The sequence below is a fragment of the Melanostigma gelatinosum genome (genome assembly GCF_949748355.1).
Source record: "Melanostigma gelatinosum genome assembly, chromosome: 9".
In the NCBI taxonomy this organism is placed as follows: domain Eukaryota; kingdom Metazoa; phylum Chordata; class Actinopteri; order Perciformes; family Zoarcidae; genus Melanostigma; species Melanostigma gelatinosum.
The window spans coordinates 18,443,703-18,462,487 of NC_136642.1; the positions used below are offsets into that span (position 1 = coordinate 18,443,703).

At 41.6% G+C, this 18,785-nt stretch overlaps 1 protein-coding gene across 5 annotated transcripts in view; it reads left to right on the forward strand.

The window, feature by feature from the left end:
* Positions 1–14,866, forward strand: part of LOC306781860 (RNA-binding motif, single-stranded-interacting protein 3-like) — a 110,647-nt gene extending 95,781 nt beyond the window's left edge. For 2 of the 5 annotated variants that reach the window (XM_079274915.1, XM_079274917.1), the window contains 6 exons: positions 3,424–3,520; positions 4,998–5,051; positions 10,222–10,338; positions 10,821–10,907; positions 11,459–11,592; positions 12,381–14,866. In XM_079274915.1, the coding sequence (XP_079131041.1) occupies positions 3,424–3,520; positions 4,998–5,051; positions 10,222–10,338; positions 10,821–10,907; positions 11,459–11,587 (484 nt within the window). In that variant the 3' untranslated portion in view covers positions 11,588–11,592; positions 12,381–14,866. The remainder of the gene's footprint in view (positions 1–3,423; positions 3,521–4,997; positions 5,052–10,221; positions 10,339–10,820; positions 10,908–11,458; positions 11,593–12,380) is intronic. The other 3 variants (XM_079274914.1, XM_079274918.1, XM_079274916.1) reach the window with 2 other exon arrangements.
* The last annotated feature ends 3,919 nt before the right edge of the window (positions 14,867–18,785 follow it).

An 18,785-nucleotide genomic window follows, 5' to 3' on the forward strand; every position in this document is an offset into this window, starting at 1 on the left:
CTTTACCTTCTTCATACAACCTTTAGTCCATCTTTTGCTTGTCTGACCTCATCAAAAATGTATTGCAATAGTTTTCGACTCTTCTCTCTTCCCGTTCGTCTACGTGTTGTTGTCTAAGTCCCTTTCTTCTTCTTATTCCTATTCTCTATTTCCAAGCGGATGATTTACTTTAACTCATCTCTGGTGTCTTTTGTTTATGTGCGCATGCTGGTGCCTGTGTACATGCATGCTCACACGTGCACTGGCAGTGTTTAAGCCCCCCTCGACCTCTCTTCCGAGGTCATCGGAGCTCCTTCCGGCGAAGAGCTAAATGACTGTGAAATGCTAATGCGGCTAATTAGAGAGGCGAAAAAAGCAGGGAGGGAAGGGGGTTGAATATAAAGGGAGGGCCGGGCGGGGTCAAGAGGAGGGCAGAGGCAAAAATAAAGTCAGCCCAAGGAGAGGGGAAGGGTAGGAACTACCAATCAATTACAGGTTTGCGAGTCTTTCCAAGCTTGAGGACGTCTGGTTTCTAGGGTCTGATGCCAATCTGATGTTATTAGAAACATGTGTCCTAACCAACCAGACTGCTTTGGCTTATAGCCTGCCCTCTCTTTTATCAGGGAGACTTTCTCTGGCTTGCTTTTTCTTAATCTCCTGCCTCCTATCTGCATGGTCTGTTTGCTATCCTTTTGTTTCTTCCTCCTCTCTCTCCTTTTCCTTGCCTCTGTTCTTACCTCTCTCACTCTGCCTTGCTATCTGTCTTCTCTATCCTCTGTTTCTCCTGCCCACACACATACACACACACATATATATATATATTTTAGCATGCTCCTCCACATTTCTCGGCTGTAAAGTCACTGAGGTCGGCACTAAATCATTCGCTAATTTTTCAGGGCCAACTCTTGACAGTGCGGATAGGTCACACCAGGGATACACAGCAGGGTTTTAAATTCAATCCCGGAGTAATTCGCCGTTCGCAATTACATGTTTCATTGTATTGTTTAAACAGCCGTGCTGGAGTCCCCATTGACAACGTACTGCTCAGGGCTAATAGCCTCCATCAATAACGTTGGATCTGTCCTCTACCTACTATTTCTCTCTCTCACTGCACATCTCTCTAATGACAAATACAATAAACACAATCAGAGAAGCATATTGAATAACCTGGCTGCGGTGTTTCATTTGTATTCATCACTGACAGTAATACAGTATCTCTAATGCAAGCCATACATTAATTGTACAGTCAGAAAGATGGATCCACACCACATGATCAGCAAAGTGTTGTTTTGTTTCTTATCACTGATCACCACTTGGACAACAATGTTCCAGTTCTTTCTCCAGCTTAGATCCATCCACTATATATCTGTTCAAACTTTTCAATCTCAAGCGTATGGGTCAAAACATGTCATTAAATGCAGACATACAGCCTTCTGGTTGGGGTGATCGTGGCTCATGGGGTGGCCACAAGGTTGACGGTTCGATCCTGGGCTGCCACGTGTCCTGTGCCGACAGACCACTGCTCCCAATATGCCAGGGTGTACGATACAAAAGTTAAATTTCATACATTAATGTATGAAATTATGTACGACGATTGTAATAAAGTTTAGGTTTTTTGTATTTTTTCAATATGAAGCTATGCTGCACCAAAACTGTGGACTCACTCCCCCTCACATCTGCATTCTGGACTCCATTGCAGAATTCAAATTTTCTCTTAAAACAGATCTTTTTAAACTTTAAACTTCACTTTAACTGCAGCAACTGCATCTCTAACGCACTTTAACTGATTGCTGAGCTGCTGTATGCTCTGTTGCTTATGTTTTGTTGATCTTGTGTGTTGTGAGATGACCTTCATTGCCATGAAAGGGCGCCGTTAAATACAAAAATGTATGATTATTAATATTAATATTCTGATTATCGTTATGGTTGTTATTAGTGTTAGTATTATTTTAATGGAGCTCAGCCTTGGCAAGATAATATATATATATATATATATATATATATATATATATCATGCTGTAATTAATATAATATAATGAGTCTTTCTGGAGCTAAGGATCAGTGAAGTGGAGTAACCATTGAAGCTATACACTTTATGTACTATTTCGTAGGCTTCAAAGCACCAAGTAGAACATAACAATCCAACAGGGAGGCTGGATGTCCGTGTAAAGCACAATCACGCTCTGGAGCTTATCGCAGACAGTTGGAAACTAACTGCATCCACAAGGCCAGCACAGCAGTCGTTAAAACATACCTGAGGGTTTGCATCTCGCAGCTGAGGTCAACACTGCTTGTGCTCTCACTGACCAAACAAATGTTACGTGAAACAGAAAGTGCAATAACAGAGCTGGTGACCACCTCTGCAATCTATTTCCCCTTTGAAATGAGATGTGTGCTGTTGTCAAAGTGGAGTCGCACCAATTCATCTATATTTCCCCAAATCCGGCTGGTTTCTGAGACTGGTTGTTCTAGGAATAGATTGTATATTGGATATTTGGTTATGTGTGATACAGATCTTTATGAATGAAACACAGCAATTGTTAATTAATGTCATATTTGGCAGTAGTTTGAAATATATTTTAAAGTAAACCAACAGTGTGTTTATTTTTCAAAACTCTTCTCCCCCAATTAAGCAATGCTTGATCTGTGGTAAATCAGCTTTTTCTGCAATCGTGGCGGCTGTGTTAGAGATGGATAAGGGAGGCCTCTCTGTCTCTGCCTCTCTCTTTCTCCCCTCCCTTTCTCCATTATTCAGTCAATGGACACTTTGGGATCGATCGGGCACAGCAACATGGCCTGGCGGATGAAACATGTCCTCTCTAGGTACACAATGATAAATAAAGCACTGCGAGCCACAGCATTCTACCGCTCTATGGTTGAGGGGGTGAAAGGGGGGGAAAAGAGATGGGGCAAACAAAGGGAGAGACGTAAACAGAGTATAAATGCAGATGTTACAGATACAGCTTTCTCTACTCAGTGGAATATGTGTCGGTTGGAACACAAAGGGCAATATTGAGATATTTCACCCACTCACACATTAAGGCGATAATTCATTATCATGCATAGTCGTGGAGCAGACTCCTTTGTAACATGATGTGTGCTCCGGTAAGTGTCAAGTCTCATTCGACGACGTCTTTGATGGCGTGGCACAGAGCGAAGCTGCAAAATGTATTGTTTCCATGACAGCCTTGATGATGTCTGATCCATTTTGTCAGCGGTGTCTTGAAGTGCAATGGGTGGTTGAAAACAAAGAGGTACGAACGGCTCATTTTCACCTTTGCATGTGGCTACATCTGAGGAGCTAAAACGAGCCGCATGTGCAAGGAAGCCTCTTGATTGACATCGCATTGTTGTACCGTCTGTTAACATGCTCTGGGTTCAGCATTACCCCGCTTGGAAGTTCGGCAATATCAAAACGTAACCTTTTCCTTGTTTGCTTCGTAGGTTTTACTCGTCGCCATACAGCATCTCCACCAATCGGATGATTGCACAGACGTCAATCACACCCTTCATCGCTGCTTCCCCCGTCTCTACATATCAGGTGTGTGGACCCTCTCTGAAGTTTTGGTGGGTTAGTCCACGCTTTAAAAATCCTGGAAGGACTCCAGATAAGCAACATAAGGGGATCTTGAAGTGGTGTGTTTAGATTAATAACTCTTTAGCTAAAATATAAGTGCCGCCTCATATTACGTTAACTCATTTAATTGGGACCAGTGGTTTTGGAACATGTAATTATTCATTTCAGTTGATCCCATGCGCAGCTTGGTCTCTGGTTTTAAACTAAATGTAAAAAAGCTTGTATTAATAACTTGTCTCACTGTGTGTAGTCCCTGGACATACAGGTCAAGCAAGTGGAGCTTGTCTTTTCTCAGGAAAGACTAACACATAAATAAAATCTGCTCTCCCCATTCAAGACAGTTCTTAGCTTAACAATGATAAAACACAGGCTCATATTGCAGCACTCCTCCCATCGATCTTTCATTCTTAGGCACAAATCCTTCTTTTGTCTCTTTCTGTTCCCGTGTGTCACATCCTCTCTGTTCCACGCGCACAAACCATACCAATTCATGTCAAAGCATGGCTGCCGATGTAGCGGCAGTTCTCCGAGAGATTGACTCAGTACTTGATCCTTAGTTTGTCAAACACATAGACTTTAAAACAAACCCAGTCCTTCCCCCCCCCCCCACAGAGTTTCTCGAGCAGGAAACACTGCTGTAAACGAGAAAGACAAAAGACACACCTTCAGCAGAGAGGAATCACACACAGAGACACAGTCACATTCTGCCTTTTAAAAGGAAAACACAAAAAGGAGTTAACCTACCTTACATTACGTTAACTCCCCATAGACAGACACAGGTAAGCAAACATACACATGCACTTTTATAATTACTATATGCATGCATGTATTATTTTACAGGGGCCTCTGGGGACTTGTTTGACTTGTAAGGGTTGGGCAGTAGGAGATGAAAGTGGTGATTTGTGGCCAAGACAGGCTTTGATGATGAAACCTCCGCTGTGAAGCAGTAATTATTAGACTCTATTGCTCTCTGTGGTCTTCATATCCTCTTATAATTACAGCATAACATACTGTATAGTGGACCCTCAGTTACGGCTGTAATATTCTTTAGGACACACTGCCGCGGGGACTGCGGCTCTGAAATAGGCTTGTAAAGACTTGAGCTAATGATTCATTTTCTCTCCTCTTCTCTTTGGGTTTCTCATTTTGGCTCCCTTCCTGTCGTGCCGTCTTCCAATTGTCCTTCTTTATGTTCTCTCTTTTTCAATTCTTTCACCACTTGGAACAATCTTTTTTGATCTTCCCCTTCCTCTCATCTCTCCCTGACCTCCCTTTTGCATCCTCCTACTCATCCCCATCCCCTCCTTCTTTAAGTACTTTATTTTCTCTTATTTATTTATATTTCCTTCGTTGTGTCTGATTTAATTGTCGGCACCGCTACCTTTGCTGCATCTTCTCATCTCCTGTCTTTGCCTCTACCTTCGTACTTTCATCTCCACAGGTCCAGAGTACATCATGGATGCCACATCATCAACAGTATGTTATGCAACCTACAGTAAGTTTTTAAACCAGCTCTATATTTTTTGGTCTTATGTTATCTCTCCACGGTGAAGTCGTTTCCTCCATTTTCCAGCACTTTCCACTGTCTGGCTGTGATATTGGCTGCCTCAGGATCTATGAAACAAAAGCTAAAAAGTCATCCATCATAGAAACCAGAGGACTTTTGTGCAATTATGCTCAGATCATTTCTTTGTAACAGTATTTAACACCACAGATTTTGTTTCTCATATTTCAATGTAAATGATGGAGCAAAAATTGCATTAAGCCAAATAATAAAATAGAAATGACACACAGTTTCCAACAATTGCAGCATGTGAGAGCCAAACCAATATCAGAGCAGGAAAAAAAAAAACTTAAGCCCTGCATCTGAGTCTTACCCTGCTGAATCAGCCGCTGAATAACCTCCTGAGAGCAACTCGCAGAGCTCAGCGGAACAGAGTCTAAAATCCCTAATAAAAGGTTGCTCCCTGCTGGTGTGAAATGAAACTGCAGATAAAAAGCTGACTTCCACAAGTGTAGTGGAATACATTACACTGATATTACAGTAAATATTAACATGTAACTACCGGTACTGATCACATTTGTACTTTGATGCACACACATATGACACCTCTAGTCATGCATATTGCCTGTGAGCGTAGGTGTACAATAAACACAGCAAATCAACACTCACTCTGCTGATTCTCTTTCGTCTTTTCTTGCACTGACTCACACACAAAAACAACATTGATACAAACTTCAAGATTTCCTTGCTTTTAGCCAGGGACTGTGTGCGGTTGTAGTAACTCCACAGGCCTCCACAGGCTTTGCTCCGAGCTCAAGGTAAAGCCTTTTACTGACGCATTGTTTGTCTGACATACGATACCATAACAGACAACATTAATTGTCGGAAGAACACATCGTTGCCATGTCTGGCAGGTGTGAAAGACCTGGTTGATTATTTCTCAGCACAGCAGGTTTAATGAATAAGGAAATATAGATTCATATTGGGACCACACAATAACCCTGAAAGTGCTTCAGATGAGCCGTAAACCGTAATCACCTCTTAAACATTTATTCATCAGCAGTTCACAGTTCCACTGGTTCTGCTCGTCTACAGTGTACATTTGGTTATTTTCTATGAACAGTGAATTTTTTTTTAAACTTGCCTGTAAAACATGCATTTCATTTTTATACTTATGTGATTTAATTACGCACCTGCCCTGAAAAAGGTTCGTATGAAGTAAAAATCAATGATTGTCCCTGTAAAACAGTATTTTATAGGGAACATTTCAGTCATTCCAGAAGTGAGGGAGTCAATCTTAAGACACGTGCATTTCAGTGTTAATGGCCATGATGGCTGGCAACAGATTTCAGACACTGTCATGTGGCCAGCCATGACATCCGATGACACTGTCTCCTCCAGAATTTATTTGTAGTTGCAAGCTCCTTACCAATAGATATGTTTCTGGAATGTAAAGTTGTCTTGTCTTCGAAAGAAATAAAGAAATCAGTCATCCAGATTTATATCTAACCACAAGTGTAAGAAGTTGTTTTCTTCGAAACATCTGCCGACTATTTTATACCTGTAAAATTCAGTTCTGCTCCATTGAAATTGTCAGCTGTAGGCGGGTGGAAGATAGAGGCAGCACAGATATGGTATATCAGGCATGCACTGAGGGATTCTAGCAAATATCACAATCGTTAAATTAGTTCCAGATTCTGTTGTCCTCTCTATAGTTCTCTCTATCTGCCTTCCTCTTTGTGCCGAACTGCCAACTCCTGAAAAACATTCTGTTGTCATGTCTGATTAAAATGATGTCTGTGAGAGAGGATAATACCCTTCTGTAAATGTGTTTTCAAACAAATGTCCCGTTTAATTGTTTGGCAAGCCGCCTGATAAGACTGCGTAAGACTTGGGAGAAGACAGAGAGACATAGAAGGGAGGACGGAATAAGGGATAGGAGAAAGAGAAAATCGAAAAATAAGAGAACTGTGTGCATTTGACAGGACTGGGGGGGGGGGAGAAGCAGGCACAGGGAAAGGAGAGGAAAGAAGAGATTACAAAGAATAAATGGAGAACAAAGAAAAGAAAACAACTGCTGCAAAAGCATGTCTGGGCTGTGCGCGCCTGCTCCCTATAGCCTTGTCTCGGCATAGTCAAAATCCCTGTTAGACAACAAAGGCGAAGGCTACTCATTGTATTTCCTGGAACCAGAAGAGCTGGGCAAATTAAAGCTGCGTCAGGGAGAGAGACTGAGAGAGACACAGCGGCTTAATGCTGTTCCTATGGTAGCAGAGGCTTCCTCGCTGCTGTGCCTCGGTTAATGACTAGTAACTTCAATTAATGGTGTGCGCTCATTGACACATTTAGGTTGTTGCACGCAATCACGCCTCTGCTAATCACTCAGTCACTCCATCGTACAGTTGGAGATTCTAACATGTTTGGGAGGGTTTCTATGTGAATCACTGACAAATGCACATCCTTTCACAGATACACAGTGTAGACACACGGCTGCTAAAGAAATGGATTACTGTAATTAAAAGGTTAGAATTAGAGAAATAAAAATGAAGAAGTTCCCCAGGAATAACGGACATGCAGGCACTCCTATAACTATGTTTACAAACTGGCACAAGCACAGGTATACAGTACACACAGTGGAGTGCCTTAAGGACTGTTCATTCCAAGCCTTGGTGCAATGCCCAAATGACTTGAACTCCCTGTCTTGACATCTTAATTAGTGTGAGGATGTCTTTGTGCATAATTACTCCCAAATCCCCCAACAGGAAATGAATGCATTACCCTAACCATGCATAGTAAGTAAGAGAGGGAAGGCAGCTTATTGGGGAGCACTGTAATGAGACATCCAAAGAATTAGGATTTCAGATCTTCCTGAGTTACATTGCTATGTTGAACCCACCTGAGCAAACAAAGGGGGTGAAGAATGTGTCGGAAGAAAGCACAGATCAGTACATATCTGAGCTTCTGAATAGGGCAAAAAATACTTTGTTTGTTTCCCTTTTTTTCATGCTGGGATCCCTTGTGTGCATCAGTGTGTCGGTGTGCAGAACCTATGCATTTTGGGGCATGTTTAGATTTTACAACCCAGCAGCAATACCCGACCCTTTGCTTTGTGTAGTAAAACATAAATATGGGTGTAGTTTCAGTATGGAAAAATCATTTTTGTAGAATAATACAAATATCTGCTTTCCAGACCACACCACCTGAGAGACAACACAATGCTGTTTCCCATTCTATGCATGCTCGCACACACACAGTGGCTTTCCGATTAACGGGTGTCGTTATCACTAATACTGTGTATTTGATGCTACACGATGCCCTGCAGCATTCTGCTAGACAGCTTCACTTGACTGCTGGAAAAATGACAGCAAGAGAAAGGGGAGGAGAAGAAGAGAGGAGGGAGAGAAAGAGCGAGTTCAAAGTTGAGGCAGATTCTGTACTTGTCTCTCTCCCATCCTCAGGGGAAACGATAGCTGTCGTTCTCGTGTTCCCATTTATTGCTTACCCCAGGAAAAGAAAAGATGTCTGATCCCTAAAAAACATGAACACATACACACGCTCTACCACATATGATTACACACTCATCTCACACCGACATGCAGAGAGATAACAAGTTTAACACTGCAGCTGTAAATCAGAGCAGACAATTAGTCATTGTGGGTTTCCTTTTTGCAGCTTTCTCCCGGCATGGAAGCCTGCTGCGAGATTGGATGAACTGAGAGAAAGCGCGAGGGAGGATGAGAAATCATGAAACGAGGGAACGTATTATATAGATGGATGAAAAGCTTGGGTATTATAGTTTCTGGCTGCTAAATCTACCTGCTGGAGCCAAAGCTTTGTGCGGGTTTGTGGGTAGATCTGTGGATGCATCTGTGTATGGATGCCGCTCTGTGTGTGTGCGTGTGTTTGTGTTTGCGTGCTTGTGTGAGTGTGTGGAAAAAGTGCCACTCATTCACGTGTGATGTTGTTGAGGACAGTGTTGACAGAGCATTTCAGATGGCTGGGCGGCTGTGTTCCTCAAACAGATCTCTCTATGAAGACAGCAGTCAGGAGGAAGAGCACTCAACACTCTTAACAGATCCGACAATCCTTATCTGTACAGTGTGTGTGTGTGTGTGTGTGTGTGTGTGTGTGTGTGTGTGTGTGTGTGTGTGTGTGTGTGTGTGTGTGTGTGTGTGTGTGTGTGTGTGTGTGTGTGTGTGTGCGTGCGTGCGTGCGTGTGCCTGCCTCCCTGTGAAGCCTTCAGACATAAGGATCTCCACTTTGCAACTGTGAGCAACTCTGACAGGCTGTATCTGTCTTCGAGAGGAACGCTTCACACGGCTAGAACCGTCATTCCTGTTTGTGTGTTTACCTATATATGTGTGCTTCTGTTGTTCAAGCTTCCCCATGAAACTCTACAGATGCAGAGCCGTTAAGACGGCTGCCGTATAGCTGGGTCGGTGCCTAAAATACCTAAATGTAATACCCGTGTTCTTCCAACATCCTGTCTCAAAAAGCAGCTACAGAAGTGCCGACTGCTCTGTCGAGCGATGCTGACACATGTCCACTGATGCTGTCTGGGCTCATGGGATGTGCAGTGAAACAGCCATCAGAAATGAACAGTGTATACCTCTGCACATCTCAGCACACAGTGTGAGGAGTGTCCTATGAAATACAGAGCTGTTGAGTCTGTAGCTGAGCTGTAGTGGAAAAGAAGAGCGCAGCGCATCAAGGTGTTAGCAGGCATCAGAGCCCTTCACATTGAAGAGATTTACAGGAAAAGCCTTTCTGCTCCGTTCAGACGCATGTTCCGTCAAGCCGGCTGACTGGCTGCATTGCCGTCAAACTGTTTGCAGTCATCAAACTTAACTGGGTTGGAAGTATTTCTTTTATGAACCAATAACTAGCTGAATGTCTTAGAAAATCTCTTATTTGGCTGTGTAGCATACAAAAATCCCCTTTTCCCATCGCAGTACACATATCAAGTGACACATTTTGCTGTTATTCATGTTATCTCGTCTAGTTTTCAATGTTTTAGTTCAGCCAAACAAACTGTTTTCGTTGTTCATTGATCCCATTGGCTGCTTGTCATATAATGCTTAATGACTACACTGTAAAACTGTTTGTTCACCTCGTACAACAATGTCTATAAACAGTCACGTGTCCTTCCTCCCTGCCTCAGGGCGCTGTGATCACCCCGGCAGCGGCTATAGAGCCCAGTTTGTCTCTTCACCCCTCCAGTGTGATGGCTCCTCTCAGCCAGCAGATGAACCACCTGTCTCTGGGCACCACAGGCACTGTGAGTCTCAGCTTGTACCTCCTTCAAACCACCTTGCTCTACATTCATATATGTATGTGTGTGTGTGTGTGTGTGTGTGTGTGTGTGTGTGTGTGTGTGTGTGTGTGTGTGTGTGTGTGTGTGTGTGTGTGTGTGTGTGTGCTTGTGTGTGCGTGCGTGCGTGCGTGTGTGTGTGTTTATATCTTGTGAGTAATATATCCAATCCCATTATTCAGAGAGATTTACATGATCGGCTGTAATTGAAATTATCTCACGGCAGCAACCACATAGCCACACACATGGAGATTGCCATTTTCTGTTTGCTGAAATGTGCAATGACCCTGGGACCCAGCCAAACTGTTATGTAATGTATTGTGAAATGTCTAAATGAGCCACATGTCTCAGCGGGAATTTCAGACAGTACTTTTAATCCAGAGACTCGAGAGGACATGTTTTTTGTGCCTGTGTTGTAATACTGTCTGTGCCCCTCCTTCTCTCTGCAGTACATGCCTGCTGCAGCAGCTGCTCCTATGCAAGGAACCTACATTCCCCAGTACACTGCAGTGCCTGCCTCTGCCATCACAGTAGAAGTAAGGACAAAAGGGAAGCAGTTTGTGGATTTTATTCTGGTTACTCCTTATATCACCTTCATACAGGATGGTGTAGAGGGCTTTACAGGGAGGACTTGACTTATATTCACATATAATTGTCTCTCTGGTAAATTAGATGCTAAATTAAGCTGTAATTTAGAATGGTCATGCTGCCATGATATGAAAAGAAAACATTTGGTAAATATAATGAGACCTCAGTGTCTGTCACTTATTGCCACTGAGGGAACTTGCGTAAGTCAAAATCCAGTTGCGGTTTTGTGTAATTTAGGGTGAAACATTGCCACTAATTATACTTTTATTTTTTTAAGTCAGGAACTGTTATCTAATTCTTAAAATGAGTACCAGAAATTGAATTAAGTCTGCTGGGAGAAGTTGAACCCTTCCCTTTTAATCAATACTTGGTGGATTTTTTGTCTTTGTTGAACAGTTTGAATGTTCTCTGTGAACCTTTTTTTCAGCGCTATGTGGAACAAAGATAAACCTTGTAACAATATGAGATCGTGTCATATCTGAATTGTTTCTGGTGTCAGGGTGTGGTGACGGACCCTTCTTCACAGACAGCTGCCCCCTCCTCCCAGGACGCCAGCGGGCAGCAGCCTTTATCAGTGGAGAACACAGGAGATCATTCGACAGCCTACTCTTACCAGCAGTCTAAGTGAGTGTTGTAAGTTGACGTCTGTCTTTGTATTGCAAGCTTTCTTTGTGGCTGGTACAGGGGTGGTATGTTGTTGCTATATTGGTCCTGCATTTTACTGTCTTGTGCCTCTGCGCCGGCGACGGCCCATGTTTTTGGGTTGTCCTTCAGGCCGGTCCGTTCTCATAAACGCGTTTACTCGGGAATACCTGGAGAGAATTTGTTGGTAGTCAAAGGTCACAGTGGCAAAACATTACTGCAACTTATGTTTCCTGCTGCATCCAGTCTTTATGCTAAGCTACGTTAACTAGCCACCGGGTGTAGCTCTATATTTACCGCACTGACATGACAGTATAGTCAGATATATAGACATATAGACAGATAGTATTGATCTTCTCATCAAACTCTCGACAAGAAAGCCCAAATGCAGATTTCGTCATTTCTGTGCGTGGAAAAGATACTGGACAGGTACTTCATGAAAATAGCAACAACACATTAAACTGTTTCCTACTTACAATCTTCAAATGTTCTACAACGGTGTTTGCTGAGGTTGAAATTTGCAAGTTAAATAAATAATGTTGAATGGTGTATATATATTAAGCTAAAAATGACTACAGTGTATAGTTGTTGCACATATTCAGCCTTCAACCTTTGCACGGAAAAGACATTTTTACCTTCATCCTGGTGTTTCTTCTGCTTGTCTTTCTGCCTCCTAGATAACCTGCTGGTGGTTTCTTTAACACACAGCGGTCTGAAGAACGTCCACAGTTTCCTTAGTTACTCTATTTTCCCTGAACTTGTTTTTCTGTCTCCTCTAGATAACAGGATGGGTAGGAATCATTGCTGCATTGCCAATACCAAGGGGCTGGAGACAAAGAGAGAATCAAAATGAAACGGGGACAAAAAAAAGAGGAGAATGCTTCCACTGTGCACAGGCACCAAATAAAAGACTAAATGAAAAAAAAAAATCAATTATATTTCTTACCTGGTTGAACCAAGAAAAAGACAAAATGATGAAAAGAAATGGTGGTTTGCTGAACCTGAGGACAATGAAATAAAACGCAGTCTGCATCTTTGAGTCTATCATTTCTCACTGTGAGACTGGACTTTGCCTCCGAAGGAAAAGGAGAAGACGGACTGAAATCTAAACTCAACCAACAAGCTGTACAGAAAAAAAGAACATTTGAATGTGCAGGTAGATTTTCAGACTTTTTTTATCAAAAAAAAGGAAGGAAGCAAAGTCTAGAAAAAAAACAGGTTGTCTTCCTTTGATATTAAGCGACATTTATTTTCATTCTTTTTATTGTTTGAGTAGTTTTCTAGAATATCAATGTTTTCGTAAATCTTTATTGCCTTAATTTTCTCAAGCTTTGGGAAAAAAGTTTCCATAATGTTGAATTATTAAAAAAAAAAAAGAATGGTTGAATGATTTGAGAAGTTCTTAAAGAGTTCCGAGAACCACCGAGAATAAATCTACAAAGCTATTTGTACAGGATAAAAATAAAAAAGGTTGTAATTGTATGAAGATGATTTTAAATTATGTGGTGCAGTGCAGCTGATGTTTGGTTGGTGGAAAAAAAAAACTTCTTTAATGCGACTTGTGGGATGGGTCAACCCACTGCTTCCTGGAAAAGGCAGTGAAGTTTAATCATGGGATAAAAGTTCTGTTTCTTCATCACATTTGTATTTTTTTGTTCTTACAACCTTCAAAAGGGTTTTGCTTTGCCTGCTTTGCTTGTCTCACTGCAAAAAGAAAAGTAAAAAAGGAACATTTCTGACATTGACTAAAAGCAGAAATAAACGCTAGGATTTTTAAATGTGCAAAAAGCAATAGTTTTAGTAAAACTGTTGACAGTTTCTTGAGTCTTTCTTAACCGTTGAACAAAAGCAGCCATCAGGTGGCACATTTTATACCAAAGATGAAGAAACTAGGTAATGAAGAGATATTCCTTATGTTGCTTTTTCTTTATTTTTTCACCTCTGAAACTGAGATTTTTATTGATTGTCATGCTGTTGGCATGTGAGCTAATCTATAAGTGACTGAGAACATGCAGTAGGTCTTTAACACAACTGCCTCAACCAGAAGAGTGTGCTCTGTGATGTTTTCTTTGTCAAGTGATCAAACGGTGGTGATGATTTAAAGTGGCGCTGTAACATCTGTGTGGTGAAAGTGGAGGAGGTAGGTATATTATTGGGAATACGTTTCACAATACTTCAGTGGTAAAGGTTTGGAAAACGAATTGTATCCTGTAGAATGTTGGTGTGTACTTAAACCTTTGTATACACCCAACAACTCCCTCGTCAGGCTGCATTGACCAATCACAAATACCGCCACTGAGATGCTGTAACTCCTTCTGATGGCCAGCCAAAATGCTCCTATTTTGAGATGCATAGTCTCAGTCCATATATGTTTTACGCCACTGTCTTGCCAAATACAAGCCATTTGAAAAAAGTGAGGAGCAGGGCGATGATCTCTGTCAGACGAAAGGGCATTTCTGTTGAACGAACTCATTTCAGCTTATGTATATTCTAAAAGGTCGAGGAGAGAGTTGTTGTGTTTTTCTTTTTGTGTTGCCTTTTTTATTTGTCTTTCTTGAGAGTTGATTATGAAGTGTGAGCTGCTAAATACTTTTCATGAATGAGAATTGAGGCAGTCTTGTGTTGGGTGGGTGTGGAAGAGGTGCACCTCCAGAATGACAGCAATTGACTATTTGAAGGCAAGATACTGGAAAGACAGTTAAGTGTTATCCTTGACATCACTGCTTAAGCATCCTGCAAGTATTGTGCCTCTTTTCAGGTGACAGAAGAGACATGTTCCTGGTTGCAAAAAAAAATACGAGAATAATAATTCTGGTCAAATCTGGTAATAGGAATCTGCATTATTTGTACTGAGTAACAGGGAACAAAATGTCCTCTATGGACTTCCTTGAAGCTCCACCTACCTGACACTCAGCCAATGAAAAGAAGCCAATGGATACATAGGAATAGACAGTGGGGTTCAACCAAAATCAAGCAGATACAAACCTCTGTGGGAAAATAAATTATTGAAAGAAGAGCGAAAGTAGAGAAAGCGAGAACAAAAGTACTATTTATGAGATCTTTTTTTGTACAGGTGTGTAAAAGAAGATGCAACAGAAATAACTTTGATGATGCTATTTTTTTATTTGCTTGGTCACATGCCTCCCATGTCTTTCAAATTGTGATTCTGAGAGTGTCTGTAGAAAACAGTGGATATTGCTGTAGTTTCAAATGTCTCTTTTCTTTTTGTTTTCTTTTTAGACAAGTCTTTCAATAAAAAAACGTTTTAAACAGTCAATTCTCATCTTGTATATTCTGCAGGCACAACGCAGTACCACTAGAGTGCACTGGAGTACACAGTATGAGATGGTGGATGACAGGTTACTGGAAGAAGAGCTGAATGTGCGTTTTGTGTGTGTGTTTGTGATTTTAACAAGTCACCAGGGAATTTACAGATGCTCAGTGGACACAGAGCATCTGTTTAGATTTAAACAGGCAAATTTATTTGATACATTTCCTCTCATTAATAAATAATATTTGAAGTGTTTTGTATGAAATTGAATAACATGTTGAGCTCAGGTAAAATCAGTAAGGTAACCAGTGATGATCTAGGGAAACCCAATCTCATACAACAGCGACAAAAGGTACAGTTAGTAGATACGTTTATTACTCAATAGAGAGGGAATTATGATCAAAACAGGACCAATACAGTTAATGCATTACATAGGAATCATGCATAATCCTCTCCACTGCAACGACAACAAAAACGCTGAAAAAGCAGGTATAAGATTTACACTGTGCTGAATGTCAAAAAGACACATGCATGTTTTAATTACCTCCACCAGGAGGATTAGGCGATCTGTCACCTCTGTGTCGGTCCACAGCTACTCTTCTATTGCAACAGTGTTGGTAATGGTCTCATGCTTCTGTTGCAGGCTGACCAAATGGTGCAAATACCCAAGAACTCAAATGAACCTGTTGTGATCCGTTACTAGTTTCTGCTGATTGAGTAACTCTTGCATCAAACGCTACTTATCAAACAACTATTTATACTACTGCATATATATATATAGTATATCGTGAGAGTGAGAGAGAGAGAGAGAGAGAGAGAGAGAGAGAGAGAGAGAGAGAAACAATCCCAAAACCCTCCCAGGGATGGAACAACACAAGATTCTTATTTAATGGGAAAATAAGGCATAGAACTGTTGTCACACTGAATCAAGTTCAGTGACTTGTTGGCTGCAAACTAAGAATATAAAATGTGTCTTGTATTTCTATTGATTTTTTTGCAAATAGGATGTAGAAAAATGACTTCATGCAACATATAGCGAAATCACAATGACACAATGGCACATAGCACATTCAATACATTGTTTATTAATTAGGGTTTCATTCAAGAGGAGTATTGTTGTGTACCGGTACTTCTGTGAGGACATACTCTGTATAATATACACCAGGGGTCAACAGCTTCTTTGATACGATGTGCCATTTTTAAATGTCTTGTTAATCAGTGTTCCATATCAACATACATTAAGGTCACCGTTAAGTTTAATTATGACACCACAACAAAACATAAATCCCAGCGGATCTGTCATTTTATTTTATCCAATGTGCACAGCGACATTTCAAACAAAACTTTCATAATCAGGACATTGTTATTATTTATGAGAGCACTATGGAAGAAGGCTAGAAGGCTGTTATCCTTCCACATCCAACATCCACATCTGAATTATTAACCTCTTGACTTTCCTCCAATCTTGTTCAACAACAATAAACTTGACAAATTATATTCGGAAGGCAACAAGTACTAGCCAATCAGAGGCAGAGTAGGGCGGGTCTTAAAAAAACTAAACTTTTGTCACATCAAACTTGCCAATTGACGGGGGAAGAGGTAATTTCCCATGCAGATGAGAGAGCACGTACTGCTCGTGTGCCATTGGTAAAGCTACCGTGTAAAAATAGTGGTACTTGTGCCAAACAATGCCTATCGCTGATATACAGTATACAGTATATGATATAAAACACTGAAGTGGCCGTGGCAAAGTGCCTGAGGGTCCATGTGTGTAAGCACACAATTATAAATACAATTGCATTTTAAGATGACACAATGTGCGACAAGAACATTGTCCAGTGGACATTTCTGGGTTCCATTTTATTATCTGTGCGTTATTCAGGGACTTGTGTGTCACCTGTTTTTACCGGTTGAAAAATATTTTTTTAGAGTGGTTTATTAATGTCTCAATAAAACCAGTCACACCACTGAAACTATCTCAAAGACTCAAAGCCACTAGCAGGATACACAGTGAGAGGTTTTCCTTCACTTCTCATGAACTCTCATAATTGAAATTTAAAGTCAGTAAATGACAAATGAAAAATAAGTGCCTCGGCAAATGCTGCTGTAGCGTTCCCCCACTACTTGCCGGATAACAACAGCCCCAAGGCTTACAATGGCAGCTTATTGGGGAGCACTGTAATGAGACATCCAAAGAATTAGGATTTCAGATCTTCCTGAGTTACATTGCTATGTTGAACCCACCTGAGCAAACAAAGGGGGTGAAGAATGTGTCGGAAGAAAGCACAGATCAGTACATATCTGAGCTTCTGAATAGGGCAAAAAATACTTTGTTTGTTTCCCTTTTTTTCATGCTGGGATCCCTTGTGTGCATCAGTGTGTCGGTGTGCAGAACCTATGCATTTTGGGGCATGTTTAGATTTTACAACCCAGCAGCAATACCCGACCCTTTGCTTTGTGTAGTAAAACATAAATATGGGTGTAGTTTCAGTATGGAAAAATCATTTTTGTAGAATAATACAAATATCTGCTTTCCAGACCACACCACCTGAGAGACAACACAATGCTGTTTCCCATTCTATGCATGCTCGCACACACACAGTGGCTTTCCGATTAACGGGTGTCGTTATCACTAATACTGTGTATTTGATGCTACACGATGCCCTGCAGCATTCTGCTAGACAGCTTCACTTGACTGCTGGAAAAATGACAGCAAGAGAAAGGGGAGGAGAAGAAGAGAGGAGGGAGAGAAAGAGCGAGTTCAAAGTTGAGGCAGATTCTGTACTTGTCTCTCTCCCATCCTCAGGGGAAACGATAGCTGTCGTTCTCGTGTTCCCATTTATTGCTTACCCCAGGAAAAGAAAAGATGTCTGATCCCTAAAAAACATGAACACATACACACGCTCTACCACATATGATTACACACTCATCTCACACCGACATGCAGAGAGATAACAAGTTTAACACTGCAGCTGTAAATCAGAGCAGACAATTAGTCATTGTGGGTTTCCTTTTTGCAGCTTTCTCCCGGCATGGAAGCCTGCTGCGAGATTGGATGAACTGAGAGAAAGCGCGAGGGAGGATGAGAAATCATGAAACGAGGGAACGTATTATATAGATGGATGAAAAGCTTGGGTATTATAGTTTCTGGCTGCTAAATCTACCTGCTGGAGCCAAAGCTTTGTGCGGGTTTGTGGGTAGATCTGTGGATGCATCTGTGTATGGATGCCGCTCTGTGTGTGTGCGTGTGTTTGTGTTTGCGTGCTTGTGTGAGTGTGTGGAAAAAGTGCCACTCATTCACGTGTGATGTTGTTGAGGACAGTGTTGACAGAGCATTTCAGATGGCTGGGCGGCTGTGTTCCTCAAACAGATCTCTCTATGAAGACAGCAGTCAGGAGGAAGAGCACTCAACACTCTTAACAGATCCGACAATCCTTATCTGTACAGTGTGTGTGTGTGTGTGTGTGTGTGTGTGTGTGTGTGTGTGTGTGTGTGTGTGTGTGTGTGTGTGTGTGTGTGTGTGTGTGTGTGTGTGTGTGTGTGTGTGTGTGTGTGTGTGTGTGTGTGTGTGTGTGCGTGCGTGCGTGCGTGTGCCTGCCTCCCTGTGAAGCCTTCAGACATAAGGATCTCCACTTTGCAACTGTGAGCAACTCTGACAGGCTGTATCTGTCTTCGAGAGGAACGCTTCACACGGCTAGAACCGTCATTCCTGTTTGTGTGTTTACCTATATATGTGTGCTTCTGTTGTTCAAGCTTCCCCATGAAACTCTACAGATGCAGAGCCGTTAAGACGGCTGCCGTATAGCTGGGTCGGTGCCTAAAATACCTAAATGTAATACCCGTGTTCTTCCAACATCCTGTCTCAAAAAGCAGCTACAGAAGTGCCGACTGCTCTGTCGAGCGATGCTGACAC